Source organism: Geotrypetes seraphini, chromosome 5, assembly GCF_902459505.1.
Source record: "Geotrypetes seraphini chromosome 5, aGeoSer1.1, whole genome shotgun sequence".
In the NCBI taxonomy this organism is placed as follows: Eukaryota; Metazoa; Chordata; class Amphibia; order Gymnophiona; family Dermophiidae; genus Geotrypetes; species Geotrypetes seraphini.
In genome coordinates this window covers 28048515-28075947 of record NC_047088.1, presented here as the reverse complement: position 1 = coordinate 28075947, position 27433 = coordinate 28048515, and the positions used below count along the sequence as shown (strand labels likewise).

The window sequence follows — 27433 nt, the reverse complement described above, 5'->3', positions numbered from 1 at the left end:
ACAAAACAAAACCCCAGAGACGACCAAATCAGCAAGCTGATGAAAAACACTTTAATGAGATATAATGCATAAACAGTGGTGGAACAAAGACATGAACTTGACACAGACCATGTTTCGGATAAAGAGTGCATCAGGAGTCCATAAAAATCTTACATGTATCCACTAAAATTGATGACTCAGAGGATGTATAACAAAAAAAAAATACTCTTTAGTAACACTGTCTTCAGAACACTAATACAGTAAGGTCTAAAAACCTGAAAATAATAAATCAGATGCAGAGCAGATGAAGACACTTTCTCAACTGGCTTGCAAAAGGAAAAACTGAGGAGCTGAGGCATTGCCCAGTGGCACAAGGAGACAGAGTTGAAAAATGTGGATGATGTCTGCTGCAATCCTTGCGGGTGAAGGGAAGTAATCCACTTATCAAGACTCATGTTCCTTTTGCACTGGAATGAAGGATTTACGGAGGGAGGGGGATTGAAGAGGATGCCAACGGCTTTTTTTTTTTTTTTTTAATATCACCTTTCCAGTTAGTTCATGCACGCTCTGACAGGAAGGGTAACAGTTCACAAAGAGCTATGGATTATGCTGTGATTTTAATGTCTCAAAGAACAAAAAATGAACCCTACAGCAATGGAGGTTGAAAAATCACAAAATAGAAAAAAACCTCCCAAACCCCAAGACTCGAAAATGGTTAGGGGAAAGAGACAAAGGCCAACTAAAACTAAACAAAATAATAATAATAACCAAAGTTAATAAATATTAATGGAAGCAGGAGAGCCCTCAGTCACACAGCCACCGCTGGAAAATCCAGAATGTAGCTGTCGCGGGGTTACACCCAGAAGAGTGTTAACTGCGGAACATCCCTGGGCTCTCTCCGCGTGAGAAGTGATTAACTAGTGCAACACAAAAGTGCAATGCGTGTGAAAAATAATAAAAAACACACACCTTCTTAAAGTTAAGTTGAAATTTGTCTCTATCCCCCAAACATGGGGCCAAAAGGAAAAAGAGAGTGTCCAAATCACACCAAGCAAAAACACAAACTGGAAGAACTTAGCTTCTCCGTGTGTGAGCAGTCCGCAAATGTTGACTTCGTCCTACGGGACTCCGTTTTGGGGGTGCACACCCCCTTCTTCAGGAACTTGACTGCGCTGGGTCTCTCAATTTGTCCGACACAGCTTGAAAAGCGAGGTAGAAAATGGCCCAGGGATGTTCCGCAGTTAACACTCTTCTGGGTGTAACCCCGCGACAGCTACACTCTGGATTTTCCAGCGGTGGCTGTGTGACTGAGGGCTCTACTGCTTCCATTAATATTTATTAACTTTGGTTATTATTATTATTTTGTTTAGTTTTAGTTGGCCTTTGTCTCTTTCCCCTAACCATTTTCGAGTCTTGGGGTTTGGGAGGTTTTTTTCTATTTTGTGATTTTAATGTGACAGGAATTTTTATGTTCATTGATTACAGCATCCTGTGGCTAGTTTTTATGGGGACCCTTGTGTTAGAAGCCATGTTATAAATTTTTAACTATATTGGACATATTCATAATATTTTATTGAATTTAAGGGCTCCTTTTACTAAGCAGCGCTAGCGTTTTTAGCGCACACACAAAATTACCACGCGCCAAACCGCGCGGTATGCTTCTAGAGTAACGCCAGCTCAATGCTATTCCGCGCGTTAAGGCCCTAATGCACCTTTGTAAAAGGAGCTCTAAATGTTTCACTGCAAATAATACAAGGCAAAACAAATCACACTACCTAAACAGAGGCATAAATTAACATACTCTTAATTAAATTTACCAATTTCAGTTTAGAAAAAGCTTCACAGTGCAGTCAAAGAAGTCATGAAACAGTGGGTAAGGCATAGTTATAAAGTATACCCACAAAAACAGGGAAATCACCAAAAGTGATAAAAGCCAACTTCAAAACATACTGCTATAGTCAAACTACAAAGAAGTGGCCACACGCTCAGAAAACTTTATGCGTGATCACAACATTTAAACAGTGCTCAGACTATTGATGTCAGACCAGACAATGGGGCAAAGCCCGGATATACCGCATAACAGCCTAAAAGGATCTAAGCGGTTTACAATACACAATTCATATTCATCAAGAAAAGAACTGCCTCGGAAAACCCTAGTAGCAAATTGCCTCCAACTCAGCTTCACTTCAAACTTGCAGACCACTTCTTCTTTGTAGTTTGACTATAGTTATAATAAAGTAGCTCTATTGTTCCAAATTAGCCCAAATTTTAGCTTTCTGCAATAATGTTTCTGTTTTGGCTGCTATTGACGGTTCAACTTTATGGATCTGTAAACCTGAATGCCACCAAAAATGGACATTAACCCCCACCCCCACCCCTTTTTATAAAGCCGCACAGTAATGGCACTGAAGCCCATTCTCAATGGTTTTCGGTGTGATTACGGTGGGCCACCAAAGTAATCAGCTTAGTGAGAGACGGCTTAGGTTTTTAAGTAGTTTTCCAATGTAACAAAACTTCTTTGAGAGCTACAGAAATTAAGAGATCCATAAAAGGTTAAGGGATCTAAAAATAATAATTTTATAAGATATAGGTATATAGAGCTTAAAAATGTGTTTTTAACCATATTAGAGTGATGATTATGTGTGTGATTTTGTTCTCCGCTTAGGACACAAGTGACCTGGGTTGGCTGCTTTTTTACATTTTTAATTTATGCTTTTAAACAAAAATCCACTTGTAACAGTAATTCAGAGCATATGGAAAAATCAAATTTACAGAAGACAAATTATAACTTAAGTAACAAAGTGTTTGGTACTTAATACTTTGGAATTATTCACTTTATAATTATAATTAAACATCATTTTTTAAACTCTTACTTAGTCCTCAACATCAACTTGAGAAACAATATAGAAAGAGACAAGGAGGTCCCATTTTCTATCAAACTGCGCTAGCAGTTTTTAGCGCGGTGAGCGGCGCTGCTTCTGACATTCATAGGAACTCTACGAGTGTCAGGAGCAGCGCGGGCCATTCGGCGCGACTCACTGTGCTAAAAACTGCTAGCGCAGTTTGATAGAAGAGGGCCATAGTAGAGTAGTAAAGGCTTTATATGTTACATACTCAACCTAAAACCTCTTAAGGCAGCCCTAAATCTTAAATTATTTTCTTAGTGTCCAGAAAACTTCGGAGTTGCTCTGGGGCAAAAAAGCCATATTTAATCCCAGTGTATCTCATCTGACATTTACAGGGATAACTTAGGACTCCTTTTACTAAGGTGCGCTAGTGGTTTTAGCGCGCGCTACAATGCCGCACGCACTAAACGCTAACACCTCCATAGAGCTTACATTAGTATTTTTCATTTAGCGCGTGGTTTGTCCGCACTAATCTTTAGCGCACTAAAAACGCTAGCACATCTTAGTAAAAGGAGCTTTTAGTATGAATGAAGCTCCCAAATTTTTCACTTCTTCCCTCATGGCCAGGAATAGCTTTCTACGATCTTGGGTAGACTTAGTCACATCAGGGAAAATCCGTATTCGCTGGCCAAAAAATGGATTTTGAGAATGACGAAAAAACGTTTGCATTACGGTGTTAAGATATTGTTCAAATATAAAAAAGAAATTAACATCATAGCACGATACTCAATTTCTTCTTGAGAATTTTCCAAGATACCTGTTGTTATTTAAGTCCATTTGTTGTGATCTATCAGACTGATTTTCTTCAGGTGAAATTTCAGATTTTTTTTTTTATTAGTATCCTATTGATTGTCAGAATAGACTGTAGTAAACTTCAAATTTTCAATCAAATATTTTTTAAACATATCAATAGGAGTCATCAATGTAGATTTAGGAAAATTCAATATGCTCAAATTAAGCCTTCTGTTATAATTTTCAAGTTGTTACATTTTCTTTGAAGAAAAAGTCTGTCCTTTACCTGTACAAAGGTCCCTGAAACATTTAGGGCTCCTTTTACAAAGGTGCGCTAGCGTTTTTAGCGCACGCACCGGATTAGCGCGTGCTACCCGAAAAACTACCATCTGCTCAAGAGGAGGCGGTAGCGGCATTTTAGCGCGCGCTATTCTGTGCGTTAAGGCCCTAACGTACCTTTGAGGGCTCCTTTAACAAAGGTGTGCTAGCATTTTTAGCGCACGCACCGGATTAACGCTACCTGAAAAACTACTGCCTGCTCAAGAGGAGGTGGTAGCGGCTAGCATGCGCTATTCCGCGTGTTAAGGCCCTAACGCGCCTTTGTAAAAGGAGCCCTAGTTGAATACGGGTTGGCTGCTGTTGGAAACAGGATACTGGGTTTGATGGACCTTCGATCTGTTCCAGTACGGCAACTCTTATGTTCCTGGATACTACAGAATATAAGTAGTACTTTAAAAAATAAATACATAAACAAACATGATTCTCTGCATCAGCCCATAGATGGGGTTGTTGAGCATGCAAAGCTGCTGAGTCTTACAGAAGCAGTGCTGAGGAAGAAGGTTCTGTCCCTTGAAACCTAGTCAAAAATGAAAAGAGGGCACTTATGTTTTTTGGTGCTAGTTCTATAAAGCTGATGCAGAAACGACGCGCGCATCCAGCTTAGAGCACGCCCAAAGGCGAAGATAAGTGAACCCGGTAGGACACTGGGGGGGAGGGGGGGGTGAAGGGCTCGCCGCGCATGCGCCAGGAGAGCGCCTCGCCTCGCCGGAGGGACCCGGCATTGCGCCCCCTGCCGGGAGCTTGCGCGACGCCAGGCAGAGGAGGAGGAGGCGGCGCTGGCTTTAGCTTCTCGTTGTCTGCGGAAACCAAGGCGAGGCGGAGAGTGGGGGGAGCTCAGGAAAAGAAGGTAAAGCGCCTCTCCCCCCCCCCTTACTGCGAGGGGCCGGCGGGCTCTACGCTCTTGAGTCCCGGTAGGGCCCAGTCGGTCGCCTGAAATGAACCAGGAAGCGCGTTGCGCCGGCGAGGGCCGGCTCCCTCCCCCTTTTCTCCCGTCTGCCTTTTCCTTTGTGCTTCCTGGGTGCCGGGCCTCCTCCTTCCCCCCCTCCCCCACCGTTGCCACCTCGAGCTCCCTGTCCCGTCAACGGCGAGCTGCTGCTTGGGCCTGAGGCGTGGGGTGGGGGAGGAGGAGGAGGCGGCGGTCGGGCATTGTTTAACAGCTGCCGGCGCAGGCTTCGCCGTGGCGTGTAGGCCCCAGTCGCAGGGAGGCCCCAGGGGGAGGGGAGGGGGGTCGCGCGCGGCGGAGGGGGGTCGGGGTGGAGCGGCATTTCTGTTGTTATTGTTTGCGGAGCGCTGCGCTTTCGGTTCCCTGGAGGCGCCCCGTGAATCCCACAACCTCCCCCATCAGCTCTGCTGGAAGTCCCACCCGGGGGGGCCGGTGGTCTATCGGTACCGGCTGGGTTTCCCCCCCCTCCCCCTCCCAGCCTACAGTCTCGGGAGGGGGAGCGGGTAAAGCGGCCTCTGTTAATCTGCACTGTTCACCCAGCGGAACGATCCGATCCGATTCGATTTTTAGCCTCTGGGTGGAAATGACCCTCCCTCCCGTCCGTCTATTTTTAAGCGAGCGCTTCAGTTTCCCTTGTTATGAGCTTAGGCAGTTGGACTCTCGAGCCCTGTGCAACCGTTTCCTCTTCTTTCCCCCCTCCAGCAGCACAGCCTGCATTTATGATGCCGAAGGGATCTGACATCCTAAGGCCTAGGCAGTGTTTTCGAAGAATGATGCACAGCGTTGGTACACACTAGATGTACACGTTTTCAGTGGAAATTAACTTTTGAACAAAGGGTTCAGGATATTAGTTTTTGAGGAGGGTACATTTGTTAACAGCATCTCAGAACTGTTGGGACTTACAAGAGTGACAGACTTCAAGAGGAGACACAGGATAATCACTGGGAATCCCTCCTTGTTTAAAAAAAAAAATAAATTACATAGTAGAAGCATATCCTAAAGGCACATGCAAAACAAGTTGTACTCAATTGATTTGTACTTCCAGAATGAATGATAAAGAAGTACTAGAAGGTACTAGAAGTACTAGAAGTTATAGTAGAAGTGCATGTAGCCTACAGAACTTAATCTGGTTGGCTGCAAATACTGTAATGTCTACAGATCATACTGGCACTTTTATAGTCTGGCAGGATATGTACAGTAAATATCTTTTCAAGGGACTGTCCACAAGACCTAGGAGACTAGATGTTAAGGTGATAACCATTCTGATGTCTGTTTTGCGTTATCATGAGGCCTTGTGATTGGGAGGGAAAGGGTGTCTGATATGAATGAACTCAGGTGGAGGAGCAGAGGAGAAAAACAAATCTGGTAGAGTGGTAATTTGTAGTTGGTGCTGGAATATATCCATATCAGTCTGGGTAGGAATATCAGGGTTACTCCTGGTGGAATTCTGCACAAAAATATTTCAAAATTCTGTGCCAAAATTTAAACTATTTTTGCTAATATCCATATTACATTTAAAATAAAATGTTTTTCTTCTACTTTTGTTGTCTGGATGTTTTATTTTTCCATCATGTTGGTTCTAATTTATTTTTTCTGCTTTCCTGGCGTCTGCTAATTCTTCTTCAAGTAGTTGCTATGTATTTCTTTTCTCCTCACTACACCTGACTCTTGACACATTGATAATCCCTTTTTAGCTCCTTTCTACCTCTTACCCTTCTCCTCTTTTTCACTTTTCAACTACTTATAAAATTTCCATCTTCTCTCCCATTCTCCATCTCATTTCTTTCTCAGCCCTTCATTCCCTTTCATCTTCAATGTACCCTCATTACCCTATTTCTAGCCTCTGTTATCTTTATCCTCTCATCCATTTTCTTGCCAGCCTCTCCTCCCCCTCAGGCTTCTTTCTTCCTCCACCCTTATAGTCCAACATCTGCTCTCTCTTCCGTCCCTTCCCACCCTCGTATCCTGACATCTCTCTTTCCTGTACTCGTCCCCCATGGTCCTGCATTTCTCCCACTCGCTTTCCTCACTCCCATTGCCAGACATCTCTCCATCACTCCATTATGCTCCTGGATCCAGCATTTTCCTCCTTCTCCCCTTCCACTTCCTGTGTATCTCTCTCCTTCTCACCCCCCCCCCCCCCCATGTCCAACACCTCTCTCTCCCTCCCTTGTGCCTTGGGTCAAACCTCTATCCCCCTCCATGCACCATCTCTCCTTTCCTCCCCTCCATTATCATGTGCAATTTCATCCTCTCCCCTTACCATGCATATGTCTCTCTCCTCCAACTGTGCCAGTATCTGTCCTCCTTCTCATGCCTCCCCTCACCGTGCCTGCATCTTTTCTTCCTCCCCTCCACTTATTCTAAGGCTTGCTTCTTCGGGTTACATTATTGGCAGCGATTCTTGAGCGCTGCCTACCACTTACCTGGAAGCCTTCCCTCTGTCGTGAAGAGACTTCTGGATTAGTGGCAGCAGCGTGTGGGAATTGCGACTGATACCCTGACCCAAAGAAACTGACACGAGATTCTGCGTGACTCTTTAATTCTGCGGAAATTCTGCATTGCACAGTCGTGTAGAATTCTACCAGGAGTACAGGATGGAACCAGAAGGGTTAGATGGTTTTTTTTATTTTTTCTTTTGTCATCTCTGTTTTGTAATTAAACTGTTGTCCAGCAGTTGTTCTGAGAAAAGTGTGACAGGGTTTTCTCACATGAACCTAGATGTAGCAGCATTATTTGTATTTGTTTATTTTTGCTATAAACACAAATGCTGGCTTTTACAAAGCTGTGGTAGAAGTAAATGTTCCAGCACTCATAGAATCCCCTTTCTAGTGCAGTAGGTGTCATTCTGGACAGTAGGCTATTCTTCTTATTTCTTCGTGCTGTGCAGAAAGAATCCACTTCTGATTTTCAACTCCACTTCCTTCTCCAGAGGGCTCAGCTGCTCCCTTCAGTTTTTACTTTCTGCAAGCGAGCTGGAAGGTGTCTTTCTGATCTGCTCTGTATATTTCTTTATTATTTTCAGTGTTTCTTTGCTTGCAGCCGGCAGGTTAATTAATACCTTGGGGACCTGTTTGGCTAGCCTGCTGAAAACTTTGTGGAGCTTGGGATCTGTATCCCTAGTTACTTAGCTCATCTACTGATTTGCAGGGGCTTGAACGCAGGCAGGCATCTGCAGAGGGCTCTTCAGGGTGCTGGCTGTGATTTTGACTTCCCCCTTTAGGCATGCAGTTCTGCGGGGTTGAAAATCGGTCTGACTGGCAGCCTGGAGGACTAGCTGATTGATGCAAAGTCTCCGCTCTCAGATTCAGCCAAGAGGCAGGCTGCAGTACCTTCAGAGCACATGGCACAGTGACTAATTCTACGGGCAAAATTGGGGGGGAGAGGATGGGGGTTTCTTAAAAACCTATATTTGGAGGATTTTGCCACATCCTACAGTATAGGGTCCCCTATCTCTAAAATCCTGTTTTCAGAGTTGGTGGTTTTTAAAAAAAGTGTGTTTGAGCCTTTTTTTGCGCTAAAACGCTGCTGTAGAAGCCGTCCTAGATTTCCCAGGTTTTTTTTCCAGAGTTCTCCAGATCATTCATATCACTTCGTTTTGCCTCAAAACTGGAAGGGATGTAGACCTCAGGCTCATTTACCCCTAATTCATGCCAGATTTGCACTAGATGGATGCCAGAGGAGTGCCCTTGTACCATGTGTGCCACATGGCATGTGAAGGGGAGGTGAGAGCATTGGGCTTAACCTCCTCTTTAGTCTGTAGGGCTGAGGAATCTATGGGAGCACCTGTTTCCTGGGAGAAAATCCCTGTCAGAACCCCGACCAGTGACGTACGTAAGCATAAGAGCGGGGAAACCACGAAGCCCAAGGATGTAAAGTGGAGTTACCTAAAGAGGACTCAGAGCTGCCTATAGAGACTTTTTCTCCTGAATTTGTTTATTTGATGTGGAGAGCCTATTTAGATAGCAGGGATCCTTATAGGAGGTCTAGTGGCGAGCCAGGGGTCGTGCAAGGTGACTTGGGCTCCCAGGGCGCATCAAGGTCCTTGCTCTGCAAGGATGAGTATACAGGAAGCAGTGGGGCTCCTTGACTAAGGAGAAGATCCTACAGTACACTGGCTGTTCAAGTTTTCAGTGCTTTTAGAGACTATTACTGACTCCCTTCAGGAGTTACAGCTAGACTCCCAGGAGGCCCCTTCCACTCAGTGTTCTATCCTGAGTGGAGTGCGAGCTCTTAACCACGTCTTTTCCCTGGCATCCTGATATGAGTGTTTTAGTCACAGAGCACTGGTATGCTCCTGAGGGTTCTCTAAAAGTAGCCAAAACAATGACTAGGCAGTATCCTATGGCACAGGAGTGTAAACGGATGTTCATCCAGCCTAAGGTGGATTCCTTAGTTTCTCGGGTAACCAAACACACATGTTTACCAAGTGAGGGAGGCGTGAAGGATAAGCAGGATCAGAGTAGATGGTCCTAAAAGGACAGTTCAAAGTTTTGCCCTTAGTGATCAAAGCAGCTGCAGCAATGTTCTTCTCATACCAAGATGCGTGGGCTAACCCTGGCAGAGAACAAGCCTTTGCTCCAGCTTTTGCTGGTAGGGGTGTTTTATGCTCTCTGTGACATCAGAGTCACAAGCAAAGTCTCAGCTTATTTGATTTCAGCCTGCAGAATGCTCTGGATCTGGTAATGGATGGGGAATTCCACCTCCAATGCTACTCTCAGCAGACTCCCTTTCAAAGGACAGATGTTATTTGGAAAGGGTCTGGATGATCTGATGACTAGTGTGGCAGATCGTTGGCCAAAGGCTCTGCCTGACAGTAGACCGAGAACCTCTAGAGCAGGGGTGTCCAACCTGCGGCCTGAGGGCCCTATGCAGCCCCGTGAAGTATTTTGTGCGGCCCCAGTCGAGGGCGATGCAGTGTTTTCCTCTGCTGCCCCCGGGTGTTTACTGTCTTGCCGGCTCCCTCCTCTGTCTTGCTGCAGCATTTGCGTGGCCCCAGAAAAATTTTTTGGCCAATGTGGCCCAGGAAAGCCAAAAGGTTGGACACCCCTGCTCTAGAGATTCTGGGTGCTGTAAGTTTTGTAATTCTAGGCACTTTCATTGGTACTTGAGTGGAGCCTCATTTCAGAGATCCTATCAGGGTTCAAGACAGAGATTTACAGGGCCTAGACCAGGGGTGTCAAGTCCCTCCTCGAGGGCCGTAATCCAGTTGGGTTTTCCCCAATGAATATGCCTGAGATCTATTAGCATATAAGGGTGGTTGATTGTTGGAATGATCTTCCACTTCAGGTAATCGAGGCAAGCAACATGCTCGATTTTAAGAAAAAATGGGATAAGCATGTGGATTCACTTCGAGGAAGTGCTTAGGGGGGAGGGTCCTTAAAGTGGGCAGACATGTTGGGCCGGTGTCCCTTTTCTGCCGTCATATTCTATGTTTCTACTGCCGGGGAAATTTCTGGCTTCCCTAGGCTTGATGGAAGCCTACCTACACATTCCCATATTTCCATGAGATTTCCTGATAATCCCTGTGCTGGAGAGACATCAGTTCTTGACGTTCCCCTTTGGGTTGGCAACAGCGTCCCTCACTTGGACATATGATGAAGCTACTAAGTAGTAGATTTAAAACAAACCAGAGTTGGAATTTCTTTACTCAACGTGTAATTAAACTCTGGAATCCATTGCCGGAGAATGTGGTGGAATCAGCTTAGCAGGGTTTTTAAAAGTTTTAGCTAATTTCCTAAAAGAGAAGTCCATAGGCCACTATTGAGATGGCTTGGGGAAATCCATTGCTTATTCCTAGTACAGTGGTGCCTCACACAACGAACTTAATTGGTTCCTGGGATCCCTCCTGCCCGTAATGTAGTGCAGGGTGGGGTTAGGGGGTCGCCGTGGCCAGGAGGACTTGGGCTCCCTCCTGGCCCGATCGGGTCGGGGAGTCGGGGGGGCAAGAGGGCTTGGGCTCCCTCTTGCCCCGATCGTGTCGGGGAGTCGGGGGGGGCAAGAGGGCTTGAGCTCCCTCTTGCCCCGATCGTGTCGGGGAGTCGGGGGGGCAAGAGGGCTTGAGCTCCCTCTTGCCCCGATCGTGTCGGGGAGTCGGGGGGGCAAGAGGGCTTGGGCTCCCTCTTGCCCCGATCGTGTCGGGGAGTCGGGGGGGGGGCAAGAGGGAGCCAGGCGGAGAGAGGGCAGTTAAGCGCAGTGCCTGCGCGGAAGGATGCAGCTCGGGCGACTTCGTTGTGTGAAACGAAGTTCGTTGTACGAATCAAGACATAAAGTTCGTTGTGCGCAGCGTTCGCTGTGCGAGGCGTCCGTTATGCGAGGCACCACTGTATAAGCATCATAAAATCTGTTTTATTCCTTGGGATCTTGCCAGGTACTTGTGACCTGGGTTGACCACTATTGGAAACAGGATACTGGGCTTGATGGACCTTCGGTCTGTCCCATTATGACAATTCTTATGTTGATAGCAGTGCATCTCTGCAGGGCACCCATACCTAGACTACTGGCTGATCAGGGCTACGTCATTCTCGGAAGGAGAACAAGCAGTGGCTCAAGTGGTCCAGCTCTTACAGTGCCTGGGCTGATAGTGAATTTTTGAAAAAGCCAACTGGTTCTGTCCCAATACCTGGGAGTACTATTCAACATAGCAGAAAGCCAGGTTTATTTTCCAGAAGCTTTGCATGCAGATAACTGGACTGATGGCCAAGCCAGCTCTGTCTGTGTGGCTGGGCTCTATGGCGGTCACTTTAGATGTCCCTTGGGCAAAGGCTCACATGCACCCTCTCCAGAACATGCTGCTATCTTGGTGGTCTCCACAAATGGATTCCTTTCACACAACTTGCCCGTGGAATCAGAATCACACTGCAGTATGGGTTGTTGGCTCCATCCACATTCATTATTGCAGGGCATGCTTCTCAGGATAACTGTGGGTGATTCTCACAATAGATGCCAGCTTGTTCAGCTGAGGAGGCCATTGTAACAGACGCCCAGTACAGGGGCGGTGGATGTCTTCTCGGAGAAAGTGGTCCATCAACAGACTGGAACTTTGAGCCATTCGTCTGGTGTTACAGAAGCTGGAGAGGAGTCTGTAAGAGTAGATGGTCCGAGTTTTCTCAGACAATGCAAGAAACACAGTGGAATTGTCCTAATCAGAATGATGTGCACAAATAAAGTCCAATATCTCAATAATTCATCCAATGACTCAATGATTATTAAGATATTGGATGAATAAAGACATTTGAATTATCAGATGAGTTGAAGGACACTTTATTTGTGCACATCATTCTGATTAGGACAATTCCACTGTGTTTCTTGCATATTTGAGTTTGTGGTTTTGTTTCCCCGGTTTTATTCCTTCTCAGACAATGCTACAGCGGTGGCTACAGCGGTTGCCAGGGAGACACCAAGAGCGCAGCTGAGCCAGGAAGCCCACATATTGTTCCGGTGGGCAGAGCTGCACCTACAGGCGAACTCTGCTGCATATATAGCTGGAGTGAACAATGTCTAGGCCGATTACCTCAGCAGGCAGACCTTAGACCCAGGAGAGTGGACGTTATCTGCAGCACTGTTCCAGTCCATCATTCTTCGATTGGGTCGGCCATCTTTTGAACTGATGGCTATGGCAAGGAACAAGAAGGTGGACTGATTCTTCAATTGAAGATCGATCCCAGAAGCGAAGGCCTAGACACCTTAGTCCAACCATGGCCAAAGAGTGAACTCTTGTACTTGTTTTCTCCATGGCCAATGATAGAGCAAATACTTTTCAGAATAGTAAATCTCCCAGGGAAAGTGGTCCTCGTAGCACCGGATTGGCCACACAGGCCATGGTATGTGGACCTAATGCATCTTCAGAGGGACAAGTGTCTCAACTGAAGGTGCAGTCCGATCTTCTTTCTCAAAGCCCAGTGGTCATAGAAGATCTGAATTGCTTTGGTCTTATGACATGGAACTTGAGCGTGCAGCATTAGAGTGCAAAGAATACTCAGAGGTAATCGTTGCTACTCGCTTCAGAGCCAAGAAGCCTATGATGGTCTCCGCTTATGCTAAGGCATGGGAGACATCTCAACACTGGTACATGAAGAAGCAGGTGGAGCCATTTAATGCTCCGATCTTGGTGGTGCTAGCTTTCCTCCAAGTAGCTCTCGACAAAGGCCTAACGATGGCATCTCTCAGGGTCCAAGTGGTGGGCCTCTTATGCTTCAGAGAATGATACAGGGTCAGATTTGTTCCTGCCCCTGAGAGTTTTGTCCCTGCCCCCCAAGCTTTGTCCTCTTTTGCACAAGCCTCGAACACTTTAAAATTATAAGTGTTCGAGGCTTGTGAGGTTAAGGCAGAGCTTGCAGAAATGGGAGAGGGCAGAACTCACAGGGATATTGAGATCGTGCAGGGACAGGAACAGATTTATCCCTGTGTCATTCGCTTCTCTGGTTTCGCATTCAGACATATCCAGATTCATAAAGGTGGCACTGAGGTTCAGACTACCAATAAAACAACCGTTTCTGTTGTGGAACCTTAATGTGGTATTGCAAGGCCTCAGGCTCTGTATGAACCTATTCAGGAAGCATCCTTGTTGGATCTTACCATCAAGGCTGATTTCCTCATGGCCATTATGTCAGTGAGATAAGTCTTGGAGCTGCAGGCCTTGTCATGCAGGGAGCCCTTCCTCAGGATCACAGAGGTGGGAGTGTCCTTCCACACAGTTCTGTCATTTTGGTGTTTCTTGTCAGTTGAGATAAGATTACCAGCGTTCCAGACCACAGGGTCCAAGAAAAAGGACCGGATTCTGAGAAAGCCATATATGAGGTGAGTCTTCCTATGTTATCTAGAGGTTACTAATGAGTTCTGACTGTCAGATCATCTATTTGTGCTCACCAGTCAAGCTAGATGAAGTAGGCTGACATCTAAAGCTACCATTTCAAGATGGATACAGATGGCCATCTCATCAACATATATTGTTTGTGGCAAGCAATCACCAGTCTCCTTGAAAGCACATTCCATAAGGAACGTAGCCTCTTCGTGGGCAGAAACTGGGGCGATTGCACCCAGAGAGATTTGTAGGGCAGTGACCTGGTCCACTCTGCACAAGTTCACGTTCTAAAGAGTAGACGTGGCAGCACGGAAGGACACTTGTCTTTGGTCTTCATTGCTATGATCAGGCACAGAGGTCCTGCCCTAGATTTCTGGGACCGCTTTTATACATCCCTACTCTCCAGAATGACACACCTATTGCACTAGAAAAAGAGATTAGGTTCTTACCTTGCTAATATCTTTTCTAGTAGATATTGGGTGTGCCATTCTGGAACCCCACCCTCTCAGTTATTTCTCCATTTGCCTACTGTCTCAATCAGAATGAAGAATAATCTATTACTATGATAATAAAATGTGCATGGGTCACTACACAGCTAAAAAATGTACTTAAAAGCCAGAGAAAACAAAAGGATCACTGCATAGCTAAAAACTGCTTAAAAACAAGAGGCAGAATGATCAATGCCCAGCTAACTACTTTTAAAACCAGAAAAGGCTAAATGATTACTGCACAGTAAGAAAACTTTAAAATAGAAAAGGCAAAATGTACACTGCACAGTCAAAAAAATGTCTCTAAAACAAACAAACAAAAAACACTGCACAGCTGAAAAACACTTTTAAACCAACTATTCAGCTGCTGAGTACAGTGCGAGACCTTGTTGCACGGAGTTGAACAGCAAAGTAAGTTTTATCCTGACTATCTCAAGACGACATTGAATAATTGTGAGTATTTGGAATGCCATTGGTAGATGACAACGCCAAAGTGTACTTGTTTAGTTGTTAGTGAAGTATGTTAAATTTCTGTTTTCCATAATAAAATGCAAATATTGAAGGCCCATTTAATAAAATGCTGCTAGATTTTTTTTGCATAATGTCTTTTATCAATGTATCATTGCTGAGTGTGAAAACAAAAGTTATAGCTATAATAACCAAAAAATTTGCTCCATTAAACAAAAATTGAGTTTTATGTAGTCAGTGGCTTTGAGCGACCCCAGGATGGGCTTAAAAAAAATATTTTCTGATCAAGCACAATCAAATTCATGGGAAAAACTTCAATTTGCACTGTTTTTCCAACTTTAGTTTTTTTCTTGACAACCCTACTGTGCAAACATAGAGTTCCTTTTACTAAGGTGTGCTGTTGGATTTAGTGCATGCTGAAGTGCCATGCAGTCCATTTTATTCTTATGGGCTTCTTAGCATTTAGCAGATGCTAAATCCATTAGTGCACCTAAGTAAAAGGAGCCCACACCGCACACTTTTTAAAAGAGTGTGTTTTTTTTCTCAGTAATATGTGCATGTACAAACTAGTGCTGCCCGATTCACGACTCAAATCGATTCACCGATTCACTTCAGGTGAATCGAATCGATTTACCAGGACAAAAAAATTTGCCTCCCAATTCGTTGACTGACCCTGCCCCCTGAAGCGGCAGCGCTGCCTCTTGCTGGCCTGCCGCTCCTGCTTTAGAGGGCGAGTGGGGAGGATCAGTCGGAAAGTGGCTTACCCGCTGGCTTCCCGCTGCTGTGCTGTCCGTCTTCCCCATTTGCCTCCCGGAATCAATTTTCCTAATTTCAGCAGCCTGCAATAAGATCCTAAGCACCCTCTTAATCAGACATTAACACCTTTTAGCTAGTCATGATTCAATCAGGGCTATCAGGGATACTTAAAACATATCAATCAGGGCTACTTAAAACATATCAGGGATACTTAAAACCGTCTTCCTGCCCTCAGGGTCTATCTGCATTCCCATGCCAGAGTCAGATTGATATAATTTCCCATAGGCTTCGCTGCATAAGTAATGCCAACTAAAAATGCTGAATGGTAGCGATAGCTAGGCTGACAGCTGGCGCTAGCAATCTTTGCAAGCTGCCGTACGGCTTCGGAGCTCTCTTCTCTCTGCTGTGGTCCCGCCCCTTCTCTGATGTCAGAGGAGGGGCGGGAACGCAGCAGAGAGAAGACACTTAGGGGTGGGGTGCAGGCCTTCAGGGGGGGGCACAGACCAGGAGAGGGGGGCCCTGGTGTAGAAGTACATGGAGGGAGGGAGGGAGGGAAGGGGGGGTTCAAAGATGCGTGCATATGCCGGACTTTGGGGGGAGGAAAGAAATAATGGGTCTGAAAATAGAGGAGAAGAAGAGGGATGATGGACAATAGGATTTAGGGAGGGAAGGAACAGAAAGGGAGAGAAGTTGGACACAAGGGATGGTGTGGAGGGGGGATAGAGATACTGGATAGGAGGGTAGTTGGGAAAAGGAAGGGAGAGATGGTGGACCCTGGGGTGGTGGGGAAGGAGGGAAAGATGCTGGATGAAAGGGTAGTTAAGAAAAGGTGGATCTGGAGGGAGATGAAAAAAAAGGAAAGATGCTAGACCTCTGTGGGAAGGAAGGGGAGGACAGAGATGGCAGATAGATGGTTAGCACGGAGAAAGAAGGAGACTCTGGCAAGCAAGTTATCAGAAGACAACCAGAGCCTGGGACCAACAAGATTTGAATATTGACCAGACAACAAAAGGTAGAAAAACTAATTTTATTTTCTGTTTTGTGATTACAATATGTCATATTTGAAATGTGTATCCTGCCAGAGCTGGTGTTAGATCGCAAACGTGAGCTAGGATTTAACAGAGAGAGGAAAAGTCTTTTTGTTTATTCTGTTTACACCACAGCACCAGTGTGATTAAGAGAAGGCAAAGGGGGTGAAGAGGCTATAAAATAAACCCACCAGGATGTTTGAAGAAAAAAACACCCAATTGGGCAGAAAAATCGAATCGAAAAACCAATTCCTTAGCAACAGCAGCAGATGAATCCAGAGACCAATGGGATAGCATACATCTACCAGCAGGCGGAGATAGAGAAACTGATTAACAGGTGGTCCTATTAGCTGGCACTCCTCCTGTATCTTCAATATGCTCTATCTCCCAGCAGGTGATGGTCGCTATTCAACTAGCTCCTGAATTCTGGCTGTGACTGGAAAATTATTTTCTCCTGTTGAGGTTTCTCTTCAGTGAGACTGCCTTCTATTTCTCCTGTTGAGGTTTCTCTTCAGTGAGACAGGGGTGTCCGGCTGAACAGTGCCGGCTTTAGGGGTTACACCTGGGCCCTCCCAGGTCCCTGCCTCACCCTCCCTCCATTGCTAGAGGGTCTGTCTGGGTCTCAATTTTTTTTCTTCTTTCCCTTCTCTGTTTAAAAAAAAAAAAAAAAAGAGACCACAGTTGCTACATTCTGCCCTATTAGTGCTGCACAACCAGCTCTTACTGGCTTCAACCGGCCCTAACAACAAGCTTGTGAGTATGTATGTGTTTTTTTACTGTTGTTTGAACTTTAGGCTCTGTTTGGAAGTCTTAGTACTGTGGGTTCGGTCAACGTACATTTAAGGAATGGATATTTTATTGAGGCTAAGTTTTATGACTAGAAATCCGTTGAGGGAGCCGGGACTTTCCCGCCCTTTGCACGCATGCGCTTGGTTTCCTTGTTGGTTACAGCCCGGCAGTAGCAGTGAGATTTTATACACGCACTTGTTCTCCTCGTTCGGTTTCAGTGCAGCAGTAGTAGTCCTGTGTATTCCGAGGCTCTCTTTCGTTGGTATGCAGCTGATTGTGCAGGTGCCGGTTTATAGCAGCGAGTATGAGATGGGACATGTTTTTTCCGGCGTTGTGGGAAGTACCGCACCATTCTTCTAGTTATTCCCCGAGTCTGATTTTCTTTCTATGCAGGGTAAATTTCGCAGGGCTTGAATCCGACTATGTTTCTAGGAGCATTGATGCAGCAGCCACATGTCGGCGAGAATCAGGCGCGCACTTGGGTCTCCAGCAATGGCGGGAGAGCTGCAGCATTCCGGTAGTTTATTTCCAGCTGACTTTGGTCAGGGTATGCTGCAGCTTCTCTCCTTTCTGGTTCAGACAAGTTGTTCGTGTTTCACCAGCTCTGGGACCAGCTTGGGTAGATTTATATGTCTATGTCTGTGTTCCTGCTGTATTCACTTGAAGGAAGCTGCTAGTTTAATCGGACTCTGGGGTTAGCACTCAAGGGGATTACCAGAGAGACTCTGACCTGTGCTAGGTCACCCAGTCTCGGTTTGTCTCCAGACTGCGTCGACATACGGCAAATCACGGCACAGTAAGATAAGCAGTAAGATAGTATTTCACACGGGTATCTCATTGTCTCTTTTGGGGTCCCTGCAGATTGAGCCTTTGTCTGTTGGTAACTGTCCTTATTATTTGGGCCTCTGTGTTGCGCTGCATGTATCTTGTAGTGGCATAGAATATATATGCCTAAAGTTAGTACAAACAGTTTCCAAGTTTGGGCATCTTACTGCGGCCAGGGCTCTCTTTCTCTATTTCTGAGGGGGCCTGGACTTCAGATTTCCATGCTTATCACGCTGGTTTCTCCTGTTGCCATTTTATCATGACACATGCTAGACGGATCCCCTAACCAGATAGGAAGGGCTGTACAGCTCCTTCTAACCAAGAGCCAGTTACCTATTCTGTCAAACCCACGGAGGAGCACGTGCTATGTGGCTGTTAGCCTCATGCCTGAAGCTCTCATTAGCGATGTGAGCTTTGTCTGATACCTGTTAGGATGCTGTTGTTTTCCACGGGGCGGTAGATGGCAGCATCTTGATTGCGTCTAGTACATTTTCACTGTAAAGGACATACATATTTCGCTCACGTTGCATGGAGTTAGTACTGTTTTCATGGTTCCAGTATACTCCTCTTACATTGCAAAACTTGATTTTTCCTAGGAGAGTGTCTTTCTTCTTATAGATCCTATAGTTCTCATCCTGCCGTTCCCTGACCTTCTGCACTTCATTCTGAGGGGATCTTGACTTCTTCCAATGACTCTTCGGGCTTTCTCATGAGGGGGGAACACGCTATAATGTCAAGTCAGGGGGCTGTGAACATTTTTCAGGATGCTTGCAACTTTGCATCCTCCTCAGGTTTCCAGTTTGTTCTTGGAGTCTCTATGTTTTATGTTTCCCTAAGTGTTACTGGTCCTCAGGACAGTTCTTGAAGTTCTTCAGGAACTAAGGGACGTTGTTCCACTTACTACATGGTGCCCAAGACGGGGGCATTGGGCAGGCTGGATCCAATTCTGCTGAATTAGTTTCTCAGGATTACACATTTCTGCTGAAAAACTGGGAGAATATTTACATTTTCACTATGGACTCTGAATCAGCACCAGGTTTACTTGCCTCTCTTGGAGCAGCACTTTCGGTTTTTATTTCGCCTACCAAAGGCTTCACGAACATTTTAGAAAATGTGGGCAGTGGTACCGTTTTGGCTCTACCAGGCGATTCACCTACTTTCTTCTTGATTGACTGCTTGATTCGGACGTCTTCCAGTCGGGCCATTTAACTGACACGAAAAGGGTGGTTTCTTTTCCTCAGTTCTTTGGACGTGAATCTTCGAATTTGCACAGCGCTCTTTTCTCCTGTACTATTTATAAGCATATCGGAGAGATGTTTTTATTCATATAGGAGAGAAATGTGTTTCTTCCTAGAGACTAGGGCAATGGGTCACAGTCTCAGGTTTGCATTCTTCTTTGGTCACCATGACCCAGAGTATGGGATTCTGTACAGGTTCTAGGATCCATGTTGCTGACTCCACTGGGAACTTCGGCTTGCTTTCCCATTATAACGCTACAGCAGTCGCTTTTATTCCGGTGGTTCCCGGTATCTCAGGGTTCCAATTATTTGGTAGGCTCCTCAAGCATCGCTCTGTATGATTTGGTGGCTCAGCGAGATTTCTCTTTTCAAAGGCATGCCTCGGTCTTTGCTGGACTAGCTCATGGTCACCAAACATCCTGGGCTGTCAGGTTGTGGGGCTCGGTGCCTTCCATCCTCAGCTCCAGGAATCTGGTCTTAAGAGGCGACTCAGTATTTGTTCATTCTTCTACTCTGGAGCATGGTCAGGCTACCGTTTCTGGAGCTTCAGACCATTCTTCCGGAATGATGCTTAAGGTCTTTTCAGTCAGTATTATGATGGGGGTATTTCTCTACAGCCTGGGCAGTAGGTGATGTACTCAGTTGGCAGGTAAAGTTGTGGTTCTACTTCAATGGGTGGACCCTCATCTTCCTCTTCTGTTGGCAGATCATTTTATGGGTCAGGAAAAGAGTTTGGATAGACTTTCTCCATGAAATCTGAGCATGGCCCATTTATTGTATATTACAGTGTACAGCGCTGTATATGCTCTAGAAAGTGTAAATATTAGTAATAGTGAAATCTTCTATATCCTGGATATTGAGAATTTTGGGTCAGGCGTTCCAGCTCTTTTTATGGCAGTGAGATCTCTTGGAACTAGACCTCATGGCCTCGTCTTGAAATTCTAAGCTTCCTAGCTTCTTCGGCAGGCACAGGGAGTGGGAGTCAGAGGGGGTAGCAGTGTGGCTTCTTTCTCGCCTCTGGTTTCTCTTTTTTCAGTGTTTTCCCCTGACTGATGATGGCTTGGATTTGCCATCTCAAGCTCGCTTTCAGGGCACAGTATTTGTAGAATCTCTGGATTGGCTGCGTCATCCTTGCTATGCGGATCTGATGAGTCTTTCGACAGCTGGGCTGTTGAGTTTCCTGGTATCTCTGGATTTACTCACCTAGGGTCCAATCAACATGGATATTCGTACTACTTTGATATTACAACCTAGCTTTTGAAAAGTCATGGCTGACATGTAAGGGTTATGCGAAGCAGGTTGTTTCTTCTCTTATTGCGGTGATACAGACGTCTTCACCTGTAGCTTCTGCTTCCTTTTGGAGGATTTTCCTTTCTTGGGTACTTCTCAACATTTGCACCCTTCCAGAGTTCTTTTTGTGGTACAAGTTTATTGCCAAGGGCTTAGCGTTCAATTCCCTTCAGCTTCAAGTGCCATTCTTAGCTTGTTACAAGGGCTAGGTATATTGTTCTTCGCTTACTTCTCAGCTTCATGTAGTTCAGTTCCTAAACGGAGTACGGTATATTCGTACACCTCTTAGAAAGCCCTGTCCAGAGTACAGTCTTAAAGTACTTCTTCGCAGTTTACCGAAGGCTTGATTTCATCCTTGTCTTTTGAGACTCTAAAGGGCTGTGCCGTTGAACACGGGGTTTTTTGTGGCCATGGCTTCAGCTCAGCGTTTTTCTGAGTTGCAGGCCTTGTTTGGCGGGGATTCCTATTTCTGATTTACAAAATCTGGGGTGTCAGTTCGGATGGTACCACAATTTCTTTCTAAAGGGGTGTCATCCTTTCTTTTATGACACTCTCACTTTTCCTTCCTTCTTCCTGGGAGGAGAAATGGGGAGACGTGCCTTTTTATTCACTGCAGTTTTTGAAAGTGCGTAGCGTTCTCCGCAAGCTAGGTTTCTAACGACTTTTAATTGTTTAGATCACCTTTTTGTATTCTTCAAGGCACGCCTCAAACGTATGGCGGCGCCAAAGCCTCCATCGCTCGATGGGTCCAGGAGGACATCATTTACGCTTGCTTGATGGCAGGGAAGCGGTTGGCGAAAGAACTTCATGACCATTCCACCAGAGCGATGGCTACTTCTTGCACTCGGTCCAGAGGTTTTTTCCTTGGAAGAGTTTTGTCTCGCGACTACTTGGTCTTCCGAGAATGCTTTATCTCGGTATTACTGGTTGGATGTGGGGGCACATGCGGTGGATTCGTTTAGTGCTTTGGTTGTTGTGGAGGCGGCATTTGCTTCCCACCCAGATTGAGGATTGCTTTGCTACATCCCATTGGTCTCTGGATTCATCTGCTGCTGTTGCTAAGGAAGGAAAAATTATGTTCTTATCTGTTAATTTTCTTTCCTTTAAATGCAGCAGATGAATCCAGAGCCCCACCCTTTCTGGATATTGTCTGTCGTTTTTTTCTTTTGCAACTTTCGAAGTTTGTTATTATTGATGGTTGTATTCTGTATTTTTGCCTTTTGAGATTTGTTATGGGAAATAAGTTTTTTACATGCTTTGCCTATTGATGGTTATGGATGCTTGGGCAAGGAGCTATACTGAAGATACAGGAGTGCCAGCCAATAGGACCACCTGTTAATCAGTTTCTCTATCTCTGTCTGCTGGTAGATGTGTGCTATCCCATTGATCTCTGGATTCATCTGCTGCGTCTAAAGGAAAGAAAATTAACAGGTAAGAACATAATTTTTCCTTCAATAGGCTGAATTGAATCGAAATTTTTTTCCTGAATCGGGCAGCATTAGTACAAACCAGTATATATGCATGAACCATTGGAAAAAAGTGCACACTATATACAAATAGTGTGCACTCTTCTGCTCATTGCTAGTATGCAGTAAATTTCTACTTTTTCCAGATATTTAAGCTAATTTTAATAGATTTGCTGATGCTATTAATCATCTAATGGTAATATTGTTTTAAATTTATACAGGATGAGCATTATTTTTTGCTGTGTATCTCTTTGAAATGTTAAATCAGAATACAGAGAGGGAACAACTTTCCTTTGAAGTTGGTAAGTGATGTGCCCATCTTTGCCCACAGGGTTTTTAATACTTTTTGACATTAAGATGGGGTATTCAAGAATGTATTTTAAGTGCAAAATATTTATTTTTACACAAACAAGCTTATATAATTAGGTAGAACATTAACCACTACAATGTCCAGGTCTTACTGGAGTCCTCTTATTCTAGCAAAATAAAGAAAAAGGCTGCTGTTCAGCTAGTACATTTTAGAGAGTCCAGTGAACTGCATCATAGTCTTGAACATGAAACTTCTGTGGCCTCTTGGAGCATCCATTTTGTGGTAGCAGTTGCGAAGTTATCAGCTCATCCCACCCCCTAGTGGGGCGTCGGAAACTACCTGCCTGCTTTGCAGCTGTGCATACAGAATGGATGCAGATAGGCAGTAGTAGCTTAATCGTCACTTTTGGAATTTCAGGCAAGGATCACCTGTTTGGAATGTTATCCCTTTATTTAAAGCACTTCATTGGCTTCCTGTCTACTGGAGAATTCAGTTTAAATGTGCTAGCTTGATGTTTAAAATTTTGTATGGGATTTTTTTCCCCTTTAGTTCCTGTTTCTATTAATTCCTGCACACCATCTAACTCCAGAAGTATCCAGAAATACAAGCTTGGCTTTCCTACTGTGAAGATAATTAAAACTATATCCAATTTTTGCCAATCTTTTTCCTTCTCATTTTCAAAAATTTGGAATGGGCTTCCTTCTGAGGTTAGATTACTTTCCCAATTACCAATCTTTCAGAAAATGTTAACTCACTAATTTCAGAAATCTTCAATAGATTCATCTGTTTCAAACTACCGTATTTTCACGCATATAACGCGCGCGTTATACGTGTTTTTACAAACCATGCATACCCTTGCGCGGTATACGCGTGAGCGCGTTGTACAAATTTTTTTTTTACATAGTTCCCCCCCGACGTCCGATTCATCCCCCGCAGGACCGCTCGCACCCCCACCCCGAAGGACCGCCAACTCCCCGACTCCCCGACACGATCGGGGCAAGAGGGAGCTCAAGCCCTTTTGCCCCGATCGTGTCGGGGAGTCGGGGGGGCAAGAGGGCTTGAGCTCCCTCTTGCCCCGATCGTGTCGGGGAGTCGGCGGGGCAAGAGGGGAAGCAGCAGGACACCGGTAGGAGCTTCTACATGATGGGGGGGGTCGGGAGGCTGTGGGGGTGCGAGCGGTCCTTCAGGGTGGGGGTGCGTGCGAGCGGTCCTGCGGGGGGGGGGGATGAATCGGACGTCGGGGGGGGGGCATCAGGCTTTCAGGACTTCAAGGGGGAGAGGAGAGTTGGGGCGGGCGACTGGAGAGTCGGGCAGCATGCGCGGTATACGGGTGTGCGCGGTATACAAAAATTTCTGTACATAATTTTGTGTTTTCCGCGCGCTATACCCGTGTGCGCGTTTTACACGGGTGCGCGTTATCTACGTGAAAATACGGTAATGGTTTCGAATAGAAATCATCTTTCATTCTTTACTTGATCTATGAAAATTTGTAAACCAAGTCAAGCCCTTTTCGAGGGATGAATCAGTATATAAAACTAAACATTGGATTGGATTGGAATACCCAGAAAATGAGTGGGGTTTCCCTTCACAATCTGAAATTGTAATGGGGGTCGTTAGTACAAGTTTTTTCTTGTTTGCTTTTCTTTTTTTAAGGCTCTTTTAATCCTTTCTTGTCTCTTTTTTTTCTGAATGGTTCTGTGTGCATTATGGGCTCCTTTTACTAAGCTGCATTAGGGCTTTAACGCGCGGAATAGCGCGCACTACAATGCCGTGTGCACTAGACGCTAACGCCAGCATTGAGCTGGCGTTAGTTCTAGCCGTGTAGTTAAAAACGCTAGCACACCTTAGTAAAAGGAGCCCTATGTATCATTCTGTTGTAAATTTTGTACGCTTGGCCTTTGTTTCACCTTTGGTTCCATTTTTCATAGTTACTTTTATTCCCTCATTTTTCCTTTTTCATTTGTTCTGGATACTTATTGAAATACAAAGCAACATACTGTAGACTCTAAACTTTTTTCATCTTTTTCATTTAATTTCATGTTTTCATTTATAATTTCCCTAATCTTTCCGTGCTAAGTAAGGCCCAACAAATAAAACAATAAAAGAGAAAACATAAAATGCTTCACCCATCTGGATCTCTAAAAACCCTGAAAACAGATAAATCTTCAACCTTTTCCAAAAAGTTAAAAACTCTTACGTCATCTTTATCCCTAGGGGAAGCACATTCTAAATTAAATGCCAGCCATAAGAATGTACTCATCTGATTATTTTTTCTATCAGATCTTCTTCACTGTTGGACAATCCATTAGGTTCTATTGAAAAGATTGTAACAAATGACCATAACGTTCAAACAGTTGTGCAGACTGTACAGTAGTACATCCCTGCTTAGCCCTAAAAACCATCACTAACATTTTAAAATAACTCTGATGCTTAATTGGTAACTAATGTAAGTTACAGATGCTAGGCATGATATGCTTCAACATACTACATCCTATAATTATCCTTGCCATGGAATTCTGAGCTGATTGAAATGGTTTCAAGACCTTCATAGGAAGGCCCAAAATGAATTACATTAATCATACTTCTGCTACATCCACTCAGGAATCCATATGGTAAGTGATCAATCCATTCCTGCGAACCTGCTTTTGCAGAAGCGTGTTACAACTTTCAGCACCTTTCACATTGCCAGTGGAGTGGAGTGCCCCCTTCAGTTTTTCCTTCTGCTAACGAACTGTGCAGAGGTATTTCTGATCATCTCTGCTTAATTTTCCTTGTTTTAAGTTTGTTATGAGGCTTTGGTGCCTCATAACAAACCCCATATTTGAGGATTCTTTACCTGGGAAAGGATGCAGGTTCTGTGGAGCCAGACTGCAGTTTGCAGGGTAAATCTTCAAGGGTGGACTTGTGGAGCCAGCCTGCTGTGTGCTGTTTCAGTGCTCGGGGTCAATTCCCCTGGGAGCCAGCTTGCCTTCAGAATTTTTTAGAGGTTTAATTGCAGACTCTGGCGTCCTGAGGTAAGAACCCTCGGGGTATGAGGGAGCCAGCTGTGTATCCCCCCCCCCCCCATTGTGCTTCAAGGATCCTTGGGAATGGAGGTCTCGTATGAGGTTAGTCTGACTGGCAGCACAAAAATTTCCTGATGTGGAGTTGTTATTTGAAGTTTCTGAGGCAGATAGTCCTTTCCAGCTGCAGGGGAAAAAAACCCTATTTCAGCGTTTTATAATTTTCAGAAAAGTCTCCACGGGCCGTTTTTGGTGTGATTTTTCTGTTAGCAGCCATCTTGGATTTTAAATGATCTTTTTATTCTGAAGCCTCTAACTGCCTCACAACCCCTCGATTTTTACAAAAAGTGACAGGAATGGACTCCTCAGACTGTGTTGACACCATTTCATGTGAGTCGTCCATGTATTGTGTGCCACAGGACGCAAGGGAGGGGTGGGAGACTCGAGCTGATCCCCATCCATACCCTGCAGGGTTGAGGAACTGCTGTGGGTCTGAGAAATAGGTAGAAAGTCCCGTCAGGAGCCTGAATTTTGCAGTGGTATGAAGTGCCGCTGCGTGGAATCTGTGGAACACATGAAAGCCCTTTTGGAGGTTCTGCAGGGTTTATCTTCCCTGCATAAGGCTTCTCCCTAGAATTTCATGTGGAAAGTATTTTTAATGGTGCCAGGACATGTGGCGCAGGCTAAAGCATACCACCGTTACAAACAAAGATTGATTAGAGTTGGATGGCGGCAGCATTTGACAGACCCCTGAAGAAACAATTGTGAAAAATGTCGGATCTTACCACCAGTCTACCGTGAGAACTGATAGTTCGCCATTACTAAGATAAGTAAATTTAAGCATAAGAATTGGAGGAATGATATAAAATTTAAATTAAATAGACCGGTGAGGAGTGCACCACTTGCATTTCCCCATGATTACACTTCGGTGGGACGGAGGAGTGGTGGTTCTGAGGTCTATTAAACAGACTATAAAATTATTGAAAACATTTATTAAGGTGACATAAGATGTTTACTGAGCACCTTAGAATTCCTACTGCTTGGCATTACCTTTAGGTGTTGGGTTCTATGGCAGCCTTCCTGGAGGTTGCTCCCTGGCCCAGGGGCGAGGATAGTTGTCCAATCAGACCTTCACCCCGGAGTTCATTAATATCCACTGGCAGGCTTATGCAAAAAGCAGAACTGTACATTAGGTCTGCTAGGGAGTTGGACCAGTGCGCAGGTGACTCTGGATGAGCAGAGGCTATTCTGGACTGTGACGGTCCCTCAGTAGTGACTCGAAGGACAAGTCATAGCATTACAGGTCCTCAGTACTATTAGCAGGCTCAACTATCCCACCCTAGAGTTTTGGGTGCTTAGATACCTCTCTGTGGTTCAGTATACCATCCCTATTGCACTGGACAAAGAGATTAGACTCTTACCTTGATAATATCTTTTCCAGTAGACAGGAATGGAACGCTGAAACCCCCAACCAGCAGTTTACCTGATGCGCCTGCTTTCTGACTCAAGCTTAATGATCATCCCCATAGCTAAGATTGTACTGTCAGTCAACCTATCAGATTAGTAAGAGACTGTATATAGTATTACAAGGAAAGGATAGTTAAGCTCCATAAATGTTCAGGCTGTTTTGTTTCTTGGTTAACTTGTATTTTCTTGGATTCATTGTTCCTCTCAGAGGTTTGTTAATGTTTTAACTACATTACTGTTTCTTCAATGATTGTTTTAAATTCATCTGAGCAGATCAGGCACCTGGTTTTGGGTAATTCCCCGTACCCCTCTTCCTTCTGTAGTGCTTTCACCTTCTTTGGTATGAACTGAAGGGGCAGCAAAGACCTTGGAGAAGAAGTTGAAAAGCTGTGATCAATATCTTTTGCAATATACACGCGAGCACAGATGGATTACCCTATGGTTCAGCATACCATCCATATCTTTTTTTTTTTTTTTCCAGTTCAATCATTTTATTAAGTTTTGGAACAAAATACAAAAGAAAAGGCATTCAGAAAAAAGAACAGAGCGATATGTCATACAGTAATATGGAACCAGTATATGAGTGATAACCAGGTTGGCAAAA

At 44.8% G+C, this 27433-nt stretch overlaps 1 protein-coding gene across 4 annotated transcripts in view; it reads left to right on the top strand.

The window, feature by feature from the left end:
• The first annotated feature begins 4532 nt into the window (after positions 1–4532).
• The window catches only part of ZBTB33 (zinc finger and BTB domain containing 33), a 32960-nt gene continuing 10059 nt past the window's right edge, over positions 4533–27433 (top strand). The window contains exons 1-2 of one of the 4 annotated variants that reach the window (XM_033945775.1): positions 4533–4592; positions 22272–22352. In XM_033945775.1, the coding sequence (XP_033801666.1) occupies positions 22307–22352 (46 nt within the window). In that variant the 5' untranslated portion in view covers positions 4533–4592; positions 22272–22306. Of the gene's footprint in view, positions 4593–4625; positions 4804–5337; positions 5971–22271; positions 22353–27433 lie in introns of those variants that run through there. The other 3 variants (XM_033945774.1, XM_033945776.1, XM_033945778.1) reach the window with 3 other exon arrangements.